Source organism: Rhincodon typus, chromosome 15 (genome assembly GCF_021869965.1).
Source record: "Rhincodon typus isolate 14 chromosome 15, sRhiTyp1.1, whole genome shotgun sequence".
Lineage (NCBI taxonomy): Eukaryota > Metazoa > Chordata > Chondrichthyes > Orectolobiformes > Rhincodontidae > Rhincodon > Rhincodon typus.
The window spans coordinates 893,300-911,036 of NC_063346.1; the positions used below are offsets into that span (position 1 = coordinate 893,300).

The following is a 17,737-nucleotide window of genomic DNA, read 5'->3' on the forward strand; positions in this document are numbered from 1 at the left end:
TCTCTTGGCATTTTCCTATAGTCTGCCCTTCATAAATTTCAGCACATCCAAAAACATTCCATGTTTAAATGGAACAAGATCTGAACAATGTTCTGGCTTGGGCTGACAAGTGGCAAGTAACATAAATGCCATGCAATCGCTATTTCCAATAAGAGACATAGAATTCAACCACTGCCCTTGACATTCAATGGTTGAATCATTGGATCCCCCACTATCAACATCCTGGGGGTTACCATTGACCAGAAACTCAACTGAGCTCATCAAATTCAGAGGTTAGGAATACCATGGCAAGCAACTCACCTCCTGACTCCCTAAAGCCTGTCCGCCATCCACAAGGAACAAGTCAGAAGTGTGATGGAATACTCCCCACTTGCCTGGATGAGTGCAGCCCCAACAACACTCAAGAAGCTTGACACCATACAGGACATGGCACCACATCCACAAGCATCCACTCCCTCCACCACCAACGCTCAGTAGCAGCAGTGTGTACTATCTACAAGATGCACTGTAGAAATTTACCAAAGATCCTCAGACAGCACCTTCCAAACACAACCAATTCCATCCAGAAGGACAAATTGTTAGTCCCATTGTTAGTCACTAACAGTCCCCATTAAATAGCCATTCACCCTTCTAGCCAGATTGTTATCCATTCCTTTGTCTGCCATCTGTCCTCTCTCTTTGGGCTCTATCCCCACCTATCATTTACTCCTTACCCCCTCCACCCCCCACCCCATCTTCTGCATATAAACTGACATTTTCCAAGCTATCATCAGTTCTGAGGACAGGTCACTCGACCAGAAACGTTAACTCAGATTTCTCTCCACAGATGCTGCCAGGCCAGTTGAGCTTTTCCAGCAATTTCTGTTTTTGTTTCTGATTTACAGCATCCACAATTTTGTCAATTTTCAAATTTCTCCAATTTGTTTTCCAATTTCTTCTGGCCAAGTTATCGATCTGTGGACGCGCATCCTTGCCACAAGTCTTTTGAGTTCTCTGTGCTCCTTGGACAAGTTGGATAACTGCATTTATATAAGATCTTTAGTAAAGTAAAATGTCCTTGGGAGCTTCATAGAAGGGATACCAATGCTCTTGTACTTCCCCAATTTCCATCACTCCACCATCGGCAAATGTACCTTCACTTGCCTTTGTCCTAATCTCTGGAATTTCTTCCCTATACCCACCTCCCTTCTTCACTTTCTTCTTTAAGATACCCCTTAAAACCTACCTAATCATGAAGTGCTTCAAGAGGCTGGTCATGACCCACATCAACTCCAGTCTCCCAGCCTGCCTCAATGCCCCACAATTTGCCTATGACTTAACAGGTCCACAGAGGATGCCATATCCCGAGCCCTGCACTCATCCCTGGAACGTCTAGACAACAAAGACACCTACATCACACTCCTGCTTGATGACTACAGCTCCACCTTCAACACCATTATCCCCTCCAGACTAATCTCAAAACTGCATGACCTTGGTTTTGGCTCCACCCTCTGCAACTAGATCCTCTACTTTCTGATCCATAGGCCGCAATCAGTGAGGATAGGTAACCGTACCTCCTCCACAATAAAACTCAACACTGCAGCACCCCCACCCCCCAAGAATGTGTCCTCGGCTCCCTACTGTACTCCCTGTACACTACGACTGTGTTACCAGATTCAGAATGAATGCCATCTACAAGTTCACTGACGACACCACTGCAGGGGGACGGATATCAACAACGATGAGTCAAAATACAGAAGGGAGATAGAGGGCTTGGTGACATGGTGCAATGAAAACAATTTGTCTCCTGACATCGGCAAAACTAAAGAACTGATCATCGACTTTAGAAAGAAAAGAGGAGAACATGCCCCCATCTACATTAACGGAACTGAGGTTGAGAGGGTGAAGAGCATCAAGTTCCTCGGAGTGACAATAACTGATGACCTGTCCTGGACTTCCCACATAGACGTGACAGTCAAGAAGGCACAACGACGTCTCTTTTTTCTCAGGTGGCTCAGGAAAGTTGGCATGTCTGCAGACACACCATTGGAAGGGTACTGTCCAGGTGCATAACGGCCTGGTATGGCAACTGCTCTGTCCAGGACCATAAGAAACTATGGGACTCCCCATTTACACGGCTCACTGCTGCAGAAAGGCGGCCAACATCATCAAAGACCCATCACACCCTGGTAATGATCTCCTACAACCTCTTCCATCAGGCAGAAGATACAGAAGCCTGAACACACGCACAAGCAGGTTCAGGAACAGCTTCTTCCCTGCTGTTATCAGGCTGTTGAATGGACTGTAGCCTCAAATAATGTAACCTGGATGCCTCTCAGTCTTTTTGATCTTTTGCTTGCTGTGATCTGCCTGTACCGCATGTAAACAAAGCTTTTCACTGCATCTTGGTACACGTGACATTAAAATCAATCAATCTTTCGACCATACTTTTGGTGATATGATTGATAATCTCCTTGTATGTTTTAGTGTCAAATTTTGTTTAATATTTGAAGCACCTTTACTAAGTTGAAGGGACTATATAAACCTAAATTGTTATTCACATAATTTTATTACATTTAAATATTTTTAAACTTAAGGCGGAAGGTTGAAAGCAGAACTGTGTCAATCTGAGAGATGGGTGTGGTACTTAAGGCTACTAGGAGAGCTATGTAGTCAGTCAGTGACATGTTTCGATATTGAGGACATTCCACAATGTACAGGAGGGAGTTTAATACTCACTAGAAACAGGGGCAACGTTTTTTCTGAACATGAAGCACTAATAAATGTTTTAAATTTAGTTTAATATGATTTATTTTGATCAGAGTCCAGTATTTTTAGACGAAGAATCAGGCCACCTCCCACAGGCTGTAATATAAGAATTTCATGCTGGGTTCCACACTGAGCAATACAAGACAGCAGCTGTCACAGACGGATCTCCTCCAACTTCTTTGAAAGATTCATGCACAAAGTGTTTGTACTGCCATCATACAACCCCACTGCAAAGTATTCGTCCAGTTCTGGTGAAAGACAATAGACAGAATTCTTAGCCTTAATCTGAAGGATGAACCAGTTTTGGAAACTGTACACAATGCTGAGATGATTATTGGTAGGCCGGAAAATTGGCGATATTTGAGGAACCAGCAAACGATAACGGAGAACAAAGAAAACAATATAAACATTTGGCTGATTGAACAAAATTTGAATATTACTGAAAAGAGAGAAATGATGATAAAGCTTTTCATCGTGCACACATCAGAACACACACAAGAATGTCAAATTCCAAATGATCTCAATGATTTATATGATTGGAGGAAAGGGTATTGATTGGTTGGCAAGAGATAGTAGGAACTGCAGATGCTGGAGAATCTGAGAAAACAAGGTGTAGAGCTGGATGAACACAGCAGGCCAAGCAGCATCAGAGGAGCAGGAAAGCTGACGTTTCGGGCCTAGACCCTTCTTCAGAAATGGGGGAGGGGAAGGGGGTTCTGAAATAAATAGGGAGAGGGGGGAGGCGGATAGAAGATGGACAGAGGAGAAGATAGGTGGAGAGGAGACAGACAGGCCAAAGAGGCGGGGATGGAGCCAGTAAAGGTGAGTGTAGGTGGGGAGTTAGGGAGGACATAGGTCCAGGGAGGACAGACAGGTCAAGGGAGCGGGATGAGGTTAGTAGGTAGGAGATGGGGGTGGGGCGTGGGAGGAGGGGATGGGTGGGAGGAAGGACAGTTTAGGGAGGCGGGGACAAGCTGGGCTGGTTTTGGGATGCGGTAGGGCGAGGGGAGATTTTGAAGCTTGTGAAGTCCACATTGATACCATTGGGCTGCAGGGTTCCCAAGCGAAATATGAGGTGCTCTTCCTGCAACCTTCGGGTGGCATCGTTGTGGCACTGCAGGAGGCCCAGGATGGACATGTCGTCTGAGGAATGGGAGGGGGAGTTGAAATGGTTCGCGACTGGGAGGTGCAGTTGTTTAGTGCGAACCGAGCGTAGGTGTTCTGCAAAGCGATCCCCAAGCCTCCGCTTGGTTTCCCTGATGTAGAGGAGGCCACAATGGGAACAGCGGATGCAGTATACCACATTAGCAGATGTGCAGGTGAACATCTGCTTGATGTGGAAAGTCTTCTTGGGGCCTGGGATGGGGGTGAGGGGGGCGGTGTAGGGGCAGGTGTAGCACTTCCTACAGTTGCAGGGAAAAGTGCCGGGTGTGGTGGGGCTGGAGGGGAGTGTGGAGCGGACAAGGGAGTCCCGGAGAATGTGATTCCTCCAGAAAGCAGATAAGGATGGGGAGGGAAAAATATCTTTGGTGGTGGGGTTGGATTGCAGATGGCAGAAGTGTTGGAGGATGATGCGTTGGATCCGGAGGTTGATGGGGTGGTACGTGAGGACGAGGGGGACTCTGTTTTGGTTGTTATTGCGGGGAAGGGGTGTGAGGGATGAGTTGCGGGAAATGCGGGAGACACAATCGAGGGCGTTCTCGACCACTGATGGCGGGGGGAGGTTGCGATCCTTGAAAAACGAGGACATCTGAGATGTACGGGAGTGGAATGCCTCATCCTGGGAGCAGATGCGGCGGAGGCGAAGGAATTGGGAACAGGGGATGGCATTTTTGCAGGAAGGTGGGTGGGAGGAGGTGTATTCTAGGTAGCTGTGGGAGTCGGTGGGCTTGAAATGGGTATCGGTTTCCAGGTGGTTACCAGAGGTGGAAACAGAGATCTGCAGGAAGGAGAGGTATCAGAGATCGTCCAGGTGAACTTAAGGTTGGGGTGGAAGGTGTTGGTGAAGTGGATGAACTGTTTGAACTCCTCGTGGGAGCACGAGGTGGCGCCGATACAGTCATCAATGTAACAGAGGAAGAGGTGGGGTTTAGGGCCAGTGTAGGTACGGAAGACGGATTGTTCCACTACATCCTCTACATCAGGGAAACCAAGCGGAGGCTTGGGGACCGCTTTGCAGAACACCTACGCTCAGTTCGCACTAAACAACTCCCCCTCCCATTCCTCAGATGACACGTCCATCCTAGGCCTCCTACAGTGCCACAACGATGCCACCTGAAGGTTGCAAGAACAGCACCTCACATTCCGCTTGGGAACCCTGCAGCCCAATGGTATCATTGTGGACTTCACAAGCTTCAAAATCTCCCCTCCCCCTACCACATCCCAAAACCAGCCCAGCTCGTCCCCACCTCCCTAACCTGTCCTTCCTCCCACCCATCCCCTCCTCCCACCTCAAGCCCCACCCCCATCTCCTACCTACTAACCTCATCCCGCCCCCTTGACCTGTCTGTCCTCCCTGGACTGACCTATCCCCTCCCTAACTCCCCACCTACACTCACCTTTACTGGCTCCATCCCCACCTATTTGACCTGTCTGTCTCCTCTCCACCTATCTTCTCCTCTATCCATCTTCTATCCGCCTCCCCCTCTCTCTCTATTTATTTCAGAACCCCCTTCCCCTCCCCCATTTCTGAAGAAGGGTCCAGACCCGAAACGTCAGCTTTCCTGCTCCTCTGATGCTGCTTGGCCTGCTGTGTTCATCCAGCTCTCCACCTTGTTATCTCAGATTCTCCAGCATCGGCAGTTCCTACTATCTCTGAAACAGTGTTCTTTTTGATGTTCGTAACAGAAAAAATACAGATTGCATTCAACTAGCCTGCATTTGCAAAATCCAAAATAAAATGTCCATTGTTAGATATGATTCCAGGAACGAGCAGCACTTATTAAAAAAGTCAGAATGTGCTAATAACTCCATTAACAATCAATTTAAGATCATCAGTCAAGCTTGTAATGTGGCTCATTTAGATTTGCTAGAAGTGACATAAATTCATACATGGATCTTCTGTAAACAAAAGGAATTTGTTCATGCCTTGTGTCTTTTCTGGATTTAGGATTGTTTTCGCTGGAGTTCAGACGAATGAGCGGGGGGGTGTCTCAGAGAGATGTATAAAATTCTAACGGGACTGGACAGGGTAGATACAGGGAGGATGTTCCCAATGGTGGGTGTGTCCAGAACCAGGGATCACAGTCTGAGGATTTGGGGTAGACCATTTCAGACGGAGATGAGGAGACATTTCTTCAGCCAAAGAGTGGTGAGCCTGTGGAATTCATTACCACAGGAAGTAGTTGATGCCAAAGCATTGAATGTATTCAAGAGGCAACTGGATATAGCACGCGGGGTGAATGGGATCAAAGGTTATGGGGAGAAAGGAGGATTAGGCTATGTTTTCCTGGGAGGTTGAGGAGCACTGCTGCTCTCTCTGTGAAGATAGTAATACAGATTGATAAATGGTTAAGAATGCGTGTGGAATACTTTCAATGATACAACTTTGAGAGGAGTACAGGTGCAGAGGGACCTTGAGGTTAATTTCTCTCAAGGCAGCCAGGCAAGTTGAAACAGTTGTTAAGGTGGCTTATCAGATCCTTGGGTTTATAAATAGAGGCTACAGTATAAAAGCAAGGAAGTGATGATACACTACCATAAATCACTCAGGCCACATTTGGAGTATTATGTTCAGTTTTTTTTCCATGGGATGAGGGCATCACTGGCTAGGCAGCATTTATTGCCCCTCCCTATTTGCCCAGATGGCAGTTAAGAGTGAACCACATTGCTGTGGGTCTGGAGTCACATGTAGGCCAGACCAGGAAAGGATGGCAGTTTCCTTCCCTAAAGGACATTAGTGAACATAATGGGTTTTCTGACAATTGATAATAGATTCACAGTCATCATTAGACTCTTAATTCCAGATATTTTTTGAATTGAGATTCCACCAAGTGCTGTGGCGGGATTTGAACCCAGGTCCCCAGAACATTATCTGGGTCTCTGGATTAACAGACCAGCGATAATACCACTCGGACATCGCCTCCCCCCATAAGGTTCTGGGCAACTTATTTAAGGAAGGATGTTGAAGCCCCTGGAGAGTATTCAAAGGAGATTTACTGGAATTGGAATTAGGAATTTTAGATATAAGGAAAGATTAGAGAGATTGGGCTTATTCCCCTTGGAGCAGAGAACAATTTTGGCAGGGTAAAGAGGATATTCTATTTCCACTAGTTGGTATGTCAGTAACTAGGAGTCACATTTTCAAGATAGTCAGCAACAGAGCTAGGAGTGAGATGAGGAGTAACTTCTTTATTCAGTGAGTTGTTAGGATCTGGAATGCACTTTCTCGGAGGATGGTGGAGGCAATTCCAGAGCTGGTTTCAAAAGAGAACTGGATATATATTTGAAAGTAATGAAGTTAGAGGGCTACAGAGATAGGGCTGGAGAATGGAATGAGCTGGGCAGCTCTTTCAGGAACTGGTACAGATGTGATAAGTCAAATAGCCTCCTTCTGTACTATAAAATCTTCTATGATTCTAGTTTCCTTTATGAGCCAAGGTATATAATGTAAGGGGGGGGAAGGTTTTGCTGGAGCTATATAAAGCTGTAAGGGTAGGGCTGATTAAGGATTGTAAAGGGAATTTGTGCACAGAGCCGAAAGAGGTAGGAGAGGTCCTTAATGAATACTTTTCTTCAGTATTCACAACTGAGAGGGACCTAGTTGTAGAGGAGGACGTTGTGAAACAGGCAAGTAGGCTAGAGGAGGTTGATGTTAGTAAAGAAGATGTGCTAGGAATTCTGAGGAAGTTGAAGATAGATAATTCCCCCGGGCCTGATGGGATTTATCTAAGGATTCGATGGGAAGCGAGGGACGAGATCGCAGGGCCTTTGGTGATGATCTTTTCGTCCTCACTGTCCATGGGTATAGTGCCGGAAGATTGGAGAGAGGCAAACGTCATTCCCTTGTTCAAAAAAGGGAACAGGGATAACTCCAGAAATTACAGGCCAGTTAGTCTCACGTCAGTGGTGGGCAAATTATTGGAAAGGGCTCTGAGAGACAGGATTTATGATCACTTGGAAAGGCACAGTTTGATTCATGATAGTCAGCATGGATTTGTGAGGGGTAGATCATGCCTCACAAACCTTATTGAATTCTTTGAAGTGGTGACCAAACACGTGGATGAAGGTAGAGCAGTGGATGTGGTATACATGGATTTAAATAAGGCGTTTGATAAGGTTCCCCATGGTAGGCTCATGCAGAAGGTAAGAAGGCATGGGATAGGGGGAAATGTGGCAGATTGGATTCAGAATTGGCTGACCGTTAGAAGACAAAGGGTGGTAGTGGACGGAAAATATTCAACATGGTGATCAGTTACAAGTGGTGAACCATAAGGATCTGTTCTGGGTCCTCTTCTATTTGTGATTTTTGTAAATGATTTGGATGAAGGAATGGAAGGGTGGATTAGCAAGTTCGTGGACAATATGAAGGTGGGTCATGTTGTGGACGGTGCGGAGGGCTGTTCTAGGTTACAAAGGGACATTGATAGAATGCAGAGCTGGGCTGAGAAGTGGCAGATGGAGTTTAACCCTGAAAAGTGTGAGGTGATTCATTTTGGAAAGACAAACTTGAAAGCAGAATACAGGGTTAGAGGAAAGATTCTTGGCAGTGTGGAGGAGCAGAGGGATCTTGGGGTTCATGTTCACAGTTCCCTGAGAGCTGCCACCCAGATGGATAGAATTGGTAAGAAGGCGTATGGTGTGTTAGCTTTCATTAATAGAGGGATTGAGTTCGAGGGCCGAGAAGTTATGCTCCAGCTATACAAAAGCCTGGTTCGGCCACATCTGGAGTATTGTGTCCAGTTCTGGTCACCTCATTACAGGAAAGATGTGGAAGCGTTAGAAAAGGTGCAGAGGAGATTTACCAGGATGTTGCCTGGAATGGAGGGAAGGTCTTACCAGGAAAGATTGAGAGAACTAGGGCTTTTCTCTTTAGAACGATGAAGGATGAGAGGTGACTTGATAGAGGTGTATAAAATGATCAGAGGTAATAGATAGAGTAGGCAGCCAGAGACTTTTTCCTAGGGTGGAGGTAGCTATTATGAGGGGACATAGTTTTAAAGTGAGTGGAGGTAGATATAGGGGAGACATCAGAGGTAGGTTCTTTACTCAGAGAGTGGTCGGGGCGTGGAATGCATTGCCAGAGAGGGTAGTGGAGTCGGCCTCATTAGGGGCATTTAAGCGGCTATTAGATAGGCATATGGACGATAGTGTAAGGTAGCGGTGGAGGTTAGATAGACCTTAGGTTTAGGGTAAAAGTTCGGCACAACATCGTGGGCCAAAGGGCCTGTACTGTGCTGTACTGTTCTATGTTCTAAAACAGTGGTTTGGCTGACACTTGGTTTATATAGTCTGCAGTTTGTGAGACTAACTGGTTCAAAGTATAATCTATTTAATAAAGGGAGAGATTGTGCAAAGGTAGAATGAATCACAGCTATGGGGAATAATCCAGGAGATGGCTGAAGAGATAGTGGAGGCATTAGTGGTGATCTTTCAGAAATCACTGAAGTCAGGGAGGGTCCCAGAGGACTGGAAAATCACGAATGTTTAAGAAGAGAGTAAGGCAAAGACAGGAAATTATAACCTGATTAGCCTGACCTCGGTTGTTGGTAAGATTTTGGGGTCCATTGTGAAAGATGAGACTTCTGAATACTTGGAAGTGCATGGTAAAATAGGGCAAAGTCAGCATAGTTTCATCAAGGGGAGGTCATGCCTGACAAATCTGCTAGAATTCTTTGAGGAAGTAACGAGCAGGTTAGGCCAAGGAGAGCCAATGGATGTTATCTACCTGGACTTCCAGAAAGCCTTTGATAAGGTGCTGCACAGGAGGCTGCTGAGTAAGATAAGGGCCCATGGTGTTAGAAGCAAGGTGCTAGTATGGATAGAAGATTGACTGTCTGGCAGAAAGCAGAGAGTGGGGATAAAAGGGTCTTTATCAGGATGGCAGCCAGTGACTAGTGGTGTTCCACAAGGGTCAGTGTTGGGACCACAGCTTTTCACTTTATAAATTAATGATCAAGATGAAGGAACTGAGGGCATTCTAGCTAAGTTTGCAGATGATACAAAGATAGATGGAGGGACAGGTAGTATTGAGGAGGCGGGGAGGCTGCAGAAGGATTTAGACAGGTTAGGAGAGTGGGCAAAGAAGTGGCAGATGGAATATAATGTGGGAAAGTGTGAGGTCATGCACTTTGGTAGGAAGAATAGAGGCATATTTTCTACATGAGGAGGAAATTCAGAAATCTAGAGTTCAAAGGGATTTGGGAGTCCTAATTCAGGATTCTCTTAAGATAAACTTGTAGGTTGAAAGGGTAGTTAGGAAGGCAAATACAATGTTGGCATTTATTTCGAGAGGACTAGAATATAAAAGCAGAGATGTACTTCTGAGGCTTTATAAAGCTCCGGTCAGACCACATTTAGAGTACTGAGAACAATTTTGGGCCCCATACCTCAGGAAGGATATGCTGGCCCTGGAACAGGTCCAGAGGAGGCTCACGGGAATGATCCCAGGAATGAAATATGAGGAACATTTGAGGACTTATGTCTATGCTCAATGGAGTTTAGAAGGATGAGGGGGAATCTAATTGAAACTTACAGAATACTGAATGGCCTGGACGAGTGGATGTTGGGAAGATGTTTCCATTGTTAGGAGAGACTAGGACCCAAAGGCACAGCCTTAGAGTAAAGGGAAGACCCTTTAGAACAGAGATAAGGAGAAACTTGTTTAGCCAGAGAGTGATGAATCTATGGAATTCACTGCCACAGAAGTCTGTGGAGGCCAGGTCATTGAGTATATTTAAGACGGAGATAGATAGGTTCTTGATTATCATGGGTTACAGGGAGAAAGCAGGAGAATGGGGTTGAGAAACTTATCAGCAATGATTGAGTGGCAGAGCAGACTTGATGGGCCAAATGGCCCAATTTCTGCTCCTGTGTCTTATGGAAACCACACAAACCCTTCCTCATCCTGTCCTATCCCACGATACCTTCTTCAGTCTCCAGGGAATCATTTGCAGTTGTGTTTACAGCAAAAACCCTCAAGTCTGTCACTGCCTGTCAATTGGGTGATCATGCATGAACAATGATCTAGTTGTTCAAATATCAAAGTCTCCAAAAGTTGAGTACTGGGATCAAAAGGTAGTAAAAGGTACAATGGAGCACATCATGTGAAGTATAGTTGCAATAATGAATTTTATAAAACACTGGTTAGGTTACAGTTAGAGACTGAGTGCAGATCCAGGCCTCATTTTTCTTTAGTTTTACATTATTGCTGATTCTCACCTGCAGCTCATCCTTATGAGTTTTCAATTGGGAGCACAGTGCCATTTCAGCAAGGCATTGTTGGTCGCATACTCCTTGCTGCAATGACAATCTGAAGATGTAGTTCTTCAAATTTCTGTGCTGTGCTATGGACACTTCAGTGTTGACTGCTTCAGCCATGTGTACACTGTCCTCAGTTATTGAATTCAATCTGGTGTGAAATGACATCTCACTTGTATAATGCTGACGTTTCAAATTTGGCGACCCAACAGGTATCTCAAGCTCTCCATACAGTGTTTCCTATGGTAGCGTACCATCATCCCCTCTAACCACATGGCTCCCTTGTAGAAAAGATAGTCAAGCCATAAGGAATGTACTCTCCAGATTCATCAAGATGGTATCAAGAAAGGGAAGCATGGTGGTTCAATGGTGTGCACTGCTGCCTCAAAGTACCAGAAATCCAGGTTCGATTCCACCCTCAGGCCATTGTCAGTGTGGAGTTTGCATGTTCACCTGTGTCTGTATGGTTTTCTGCCGGGTGCTCTGGTGTCCTCCCACAGTCCGAACATGTGCAAATTAGATGGATTGGCCAATGGTGGCGCCGTTAGAATTGGGATGCACTAGACCCGGGGTTAGAGGAGACTCTAAAGATAGGGATGATCATGTTACATCATATCTTTTCTTGTTCTTGGCTGCAATGATACAAAATGAATCCAACTGTCCAACTCTCCCTACATTTTCTTTTCATTATTGGACTTGGGCATTGCTGGCTGTGCCAAAATTTATTGCCCGTCCCCAATTAATATTGAGAAGGTGGTGGTGAGCTTCCTTCTTAAAACATTGCAGTCCATGTACTGCACATAGACCCATAATGCCCGTAGGGAGGTAGTTCCAGGATTTTGACCCAGCCACACTGAAATAATTCCACAGGGGCTGGTATCCCATAACCAAGTCACCCTTTATTTACACGTGGAGAGTCCTTGACCCTGATCTCAAAGTGAACAGGATGTCTGACACTCCTATTTTTGTCTGTCAGCCAGGGCTCACTGATTAATAGCCCCAATCAGGGAAATCATATTCTGAGAGGTCCAGGTGGCTGACCTCATTATAATCACTATTACAGCAATAAATTTCCAAATCAGGAACGATGTGTGGCTTGGAGGGGAACTTGCAGTGGATAGTGTTCCTTAATATCTGCTGTCCTTCTTCCAGATGGAAGTGGTTGTGTGCTTGGAAGGTGCTGTACAAATTTCTGTAGTACTTCTAATAGATGGTACACACAGCTACTGCTGAACATTGGTGATGGAGGGACTGAATGTTGAGCATGTGATGCTAGTCAAACATGCTTTGTCCTGGATGATGTCAAGCCCTTTGAGTTTTGTTGAAGCGAGCATATCTAGGCAAGTGGTGTTTATTCTAACACATTCCTGATTTGCACCATGTAGATAATGGATAGGTTTTGAGAAGTCAGAAGGTGAGATGTTTGCCTCTAACCTGCTCTTGTAGTTACATACTTACAATTGAGTTTTTGGTCAATGGTAACCCTCAGAATGTTGATGGTGGGGGATTCAGTGATGGTAATGCCATTAATGTTAAGAGGTGATGGTTAGATTCTCTTGAAGGAGATGGTCATTGCCTGGCATTTGTGTGTTACAAATAGTACTTGCCACTTGTTAGCCCAAACCTGGATATTGTTCAGGTCTTGCTGCATTTGGACATGAACTGATTCAGTATCTGAGAAATTGAGAAATGGTGCTGAACATCGCGCAAACATTAGTGAACATCCCCACTTCTGATCTTATAATGGAGGAAAGATTATTGATGTTGGAAGATGGTTGGACCTAGGACAATACCCTGAGGAACTCCTGCAGAGATATCCTAGAGCTGTGATGACTGACCGCCAACAACCACAACCATCTTCCTATTTGACAGGTATGACTCCAAACAGTGAAATGTTTGCCTGGCCTGCTCTACATCGGGGAAACCAAACGGAGGCTTGGGGACCGCTTTGCGGAACACCTACGCTTGGTTCGCACCAAACAACTGCACCTCCCAGTTGCAAACCATTTCAACTCCCCCTCCCACTCCTTGGACAACATGTCCATCCTGGGCCTCCTGCAGTGCCACAACAATACCACCTGAAGATTGCAGGAACAGCAACTCATATTCTGCTTGGAAACCCTGTAGCCCAATGGTATCAATGTGGACTTCACAAGCTTCAAAATCTCCCCTGCGCTGACTGCATCCCAAAACCAGCCCAGCTTGTACCCGCCTCCCTAACTTGTCCTTCCTCCCACCTATTCCCTCCTCCTACCTCAAGCCCCAACCCCCATCTCCTACCTACTAACCTCATCCCACCCCCTTGACCTGTCCATCCTCCCTGGACTGACCTATCTCCTCCCTACCTCCACTCACCTTTACTGGCTCGAATCCCGCCTCCTTGACCTGTCTGTCTCCTCTCCACCTATCTTCTCCTCTATCCGCCTCCCCCTCTCTCCCAATTTATTTCAGAACCCCCTCCCCCTCCCCTCCCCCTCCCCTCCCCCATTTCTGAAGAAGGGTCTAGACCCAAAATGTCAGCTTTCCTGCTTCTCTGATGCTGCTTGGCCTGCTGTGTTTATCCAGCTCTACACCTTGTTGTCTCAGTGAAACATTTGTCCCTGATGCCCACTGATTCCATTTTGCAGGGGCTCATTGATGCTTCATTTGATGAAGCCTTGATGTTAAAGGCTTGTCACCCTCACCTCACCTCTAGAATTCAGCTCCTTTGTCCATGTTTGAACTAAGATCAGGATCTGTGTGGTCCTTGCGGAACGCAAACTGGGTGTCATTGGGCAGGTTACTGCTGAGCAGGTGCTGCTTGATAGCACCATTGACTTTCCATCAATTTACTGATGATTGAGAGTAGATTGATGGAATGGTAATTGGCTGAGTTGGATTTGTCCTGCTTTGTGTGTTCAGGTCATGCCTGAGTGACTTGATACAGTGAAAAGTATTATTTTGCGTGCTAACCAGACAAATCATAACTTACATAAGTACATCAGGTTAATAGAACAGAATATAGTGTTACTGCTACAGAGAAGGTGCAGAGAAAGATCAACTCTAATATACGAGAGGTTCTTTTAAAAGTCTGATAACAGTGTCATAGAGATGTACAACACAGAAACAGATCTTTCGGTCCAATTCATCTATGCTGACCAGATATCCTAAATTAATCAAGTCCCATTTGCCAGCATTGGCCTGTATCCCTCTAAATCCTTTCTGCTCATATACCCATCTCGATGCCTTTTAAATGTTGTAATTGTACCAGCCTCCACCACTTCTTCTGGCAACTGATTCTATACACACACTACCTTCTGCGTGAAAGAGTTGCCCCTCAGGTCCCTTTTATATCTTTCCCCTCTCACATTAAATCTATGCCCTCTAGACCTTTGGACTCCCACATCTCGGGAAAAGACCTTGGCTGCTCATGCTATCCATGCCCCTCATGGTTTTATAAACTTCTATTAAATCCTTAACCTCTGACACTCCAGGGAAAATAGCCCCAGCCTATTCAGCCTCTCCCTACAGCTCAAACCCTTCAACCCTGGCAACGTCCTTGTAAATCTTCCTCTGCACCCTTTAACGCTTAACAATATCTTTCCTATAGCTGGGAGACCAGAATTGAATGCAATATGCCAAAAGTGGCCTAACCAATATCCTGTACAGCTGCAACATGAGATCCAAACTCCTATACTCAATGCACTGACCAGTAAAGTGGTACGTGTTTTCAAACTTTTATATGTTCTTCCGACTGGAAGACGGTGGAAGAGAGTATAACCGGGGTGGGACGGGTCTTTGATTAGATGAGCTGCTTTCCCAAGGCAGCAGGAAGTGTAGACGGAGTCAATGAAGAAGGTTAGTTTGTGTGACGGACTGGGCTGTGTTCACAACTCTAATTTGCTGTGGTCTTGGGCAGAGCAATTGCTGTACCAAGCTGTGATGCATCCGGATTGGTGCAGATACTAGTTGTAGCTAAACTGGAACAGCTGGGTAGGGGAGCAGCAAATTCTGGAGCACAAGACATCATTACTATTACTGGAATGTCATCAGGGCCATGAAATAAGGAGTGAAATCCTGGCTTCTCACTTTCATATCTTCAGAAATCTGACCTTTCTCCAATATGTTACATTTTCCTTGTTCTTAAAGTTCTACCAGAGAGCTGAATTTGCAATTTACATCTCTAAAGGAACCTCTCGATCATTGGCTTCACTAATGGCAATTGAAATAAAATTGTGGAGAGATGGAAAAATACCAGACTGACTATATTTCATTTTGCAATATTGTACAAAGATATTTCCACGACAAGGAAGTAAACAGATAAAATATGTTGCAATAGATTGATCACAATCACAAACTCTATGAGGAAACTCCAGCAACATCTTCTGATACAAGTTCATATACACCACACGCAGCCGTCCTTAGCACTCGCACACTCATAAAACATTACCATCTGTAGCTTCTAAACTAAGGCTGCCTCCTTACAGAACACGTGCCCTCAGAATACGCACCCACCAATCCTGAAAACACCCACATTCCCCGAAAACGTGTGTACACACACGTCTAACAACTTCTATTTGCATTGCACATTTAACATAATAAAAAATCCAAAAGCAATTGCATGTGTAATATAAGACAAAACATGAGAGCGAGCCACATAAGGATGGCCAAGAAGCTTGGTCAAGTAAACAGAGGTTTTAAGGAGTGTCTAAAGGAGAAAAGTGAAGCAGAGAGCTTTAGGAAGGGAGTTTATAGAGTTTAGAGCTAAGGCTGCGTAACGCGGGGCCACAAGTTGTCGGGTAATTGCTCACGAGACCCGAATAAGTGGGGCGCAGTTCTCTGGGAAGGCCGTGATGTTGAAGGAGAACACCGAAATATGGAGGGGAAGACCACAGAGGAACCTGAAGACAACGATGAGAATGTTTTTATTGAGACATTGCATGACCAGGAGCCTATGTAACTCAGTGAGCACAGGGAAACACACTGTATGGCACATATTCCTTAATACACACAATTAAACGCACATACCTGAAGGAGTGCCACCACTGTTGTCAGAATAATGCAGTTCTCGGTCCACATTCCCAACACTGGAGAGACAGAACAGTAGAGCATAGGACAGAACGCGCCACAGTAACAAAGTGAGTTGGAGCTGCTCTATGTGATCTACTGTCTCTGCGATGCCAAGTAACTGATAGCTGACGAGCTGCCCAGGCTCCAGGAAAACCAATTGACTGACGGCACATGTGCTCAGGAGAGAGAAAAGGCGGACTGAAATATTAGTGTCCTGACACTGAGCAACTGTGGAGGGAATGACAGACAGAAAACAGCTGCTCTCATCAAAGTGCCCCTGGCCCGATCCATACCCTCCCCAATTCTAAACTCCCAACTGAATTCAGGATTAAGTCACTCACGTCGTGGAATTTTAACTCGGTGAACAAAATTATAAATAATTATTAACGCACAAATGGATAGTGACACAGTTTCTGATGGTTAACTGTACAGTCACAGAGTTGACTGGGGGTAAAATACGAGATCATCTTGTGTAAATTAATAAATGGAAAGGATGTTACAGAATGGATATCAGCCTGCACAAACCAAACAGGGAACTTCCGAAAATTGAGATAAAGGAAACATTTAGAATGAAATTTGGAAGCAAAACAAAACTGGAAAACAAAAGTGGCTAAAACAGAGAGTCTAAAGAGACGACTTGTCCTTCGAATTGAAAAGCTCAGAGTCAGCACAATGCAAGAGTGAAACAAAAAGCAACAATTTAAAGGACGTTGGGCTGTGTCCAGTGTGGGCCAGGGCAGACCGTGGCTGCTCACGGAGTTATTATTGCTGGACTGATGAAAGTTTATATAAAGCTGCATAGGCATTGGGCCTTTTGTACTGGACTTATCTGCCCTTCTTACTTGGTCTGGTCGACACTTCACGGAGTAATTCTCCAACGCTTCACAAAGTAATTCCCCAACACTTCACAAAGTAATTCCCAACAACTTCACATAGTAATTCCCCAACACTTGACATAGTAATTCCCCAACACTTGACATAGTAATTCCCCAAAACTTCACACAATAATTCACGAACACTTCACACATTGGTTCCCCAACACTTCACACATTAGTTCCCCAACACTTCACAAAGTAATTTCCAACAACTTCACACAGTAATTCCCCAACAGTTCACACAATAATTCATGAACACTTCACACAGTAATTCCCGAACACTTCACAGAGTAATTCCTGAACACTTCACGTAGTAATTCTCCAACACTTTTCACACTGATTGCCCAACACTTCACAAAGTGAATCCCCAACACTTCACACAGTAACTCCCCAATGATTCTCGTAGTAAGTCCCCAACACATCACACAGTGATTCTGCAACACTTCACACAGTGATTCCCCAAAACTTCACACAGTGATTCCCCAAAACTTGACACAGTGGTTCCCCAATACTTCACAACAGTGATTCCCCAACACTTCACATAGTAATTCCCCAACACTTGACCTAGTAATTCCCCAACACTTCACACAACAATTCACGAACACTTCACACAACAATTCACGAACACTTCACACAGTAATTCCCGA

General features: G+C 45.2%; 1 protein-coding gene across 1 annotated transcript in view; it reads right to left on the bottom strand.

Moving 5' to 3' along the window:
• cdh15 (cadherin 15, type 1, M-cadherin (myotubule)) overlaps positions 1-16,618 on the bottom strand; it is an 87,599-nt gene extending 70,981 nt beyond the window's left edge. Inside the window, exon 1 of the mRNA XM_048605526.1 lies at positions 16,174-16,618. Within this exon, the coding sequence (XP_048461483.1) occupies positions 16,174-16,257 (84 nt within the window). The 5' untranslated portion in view covers positions 16,258-16,618. The remainder of the gene's footprint in view (positions 1-16,173) is intronic.
• Positions 16,619-17,737: the final 1,119 nt, after the last annotated feature.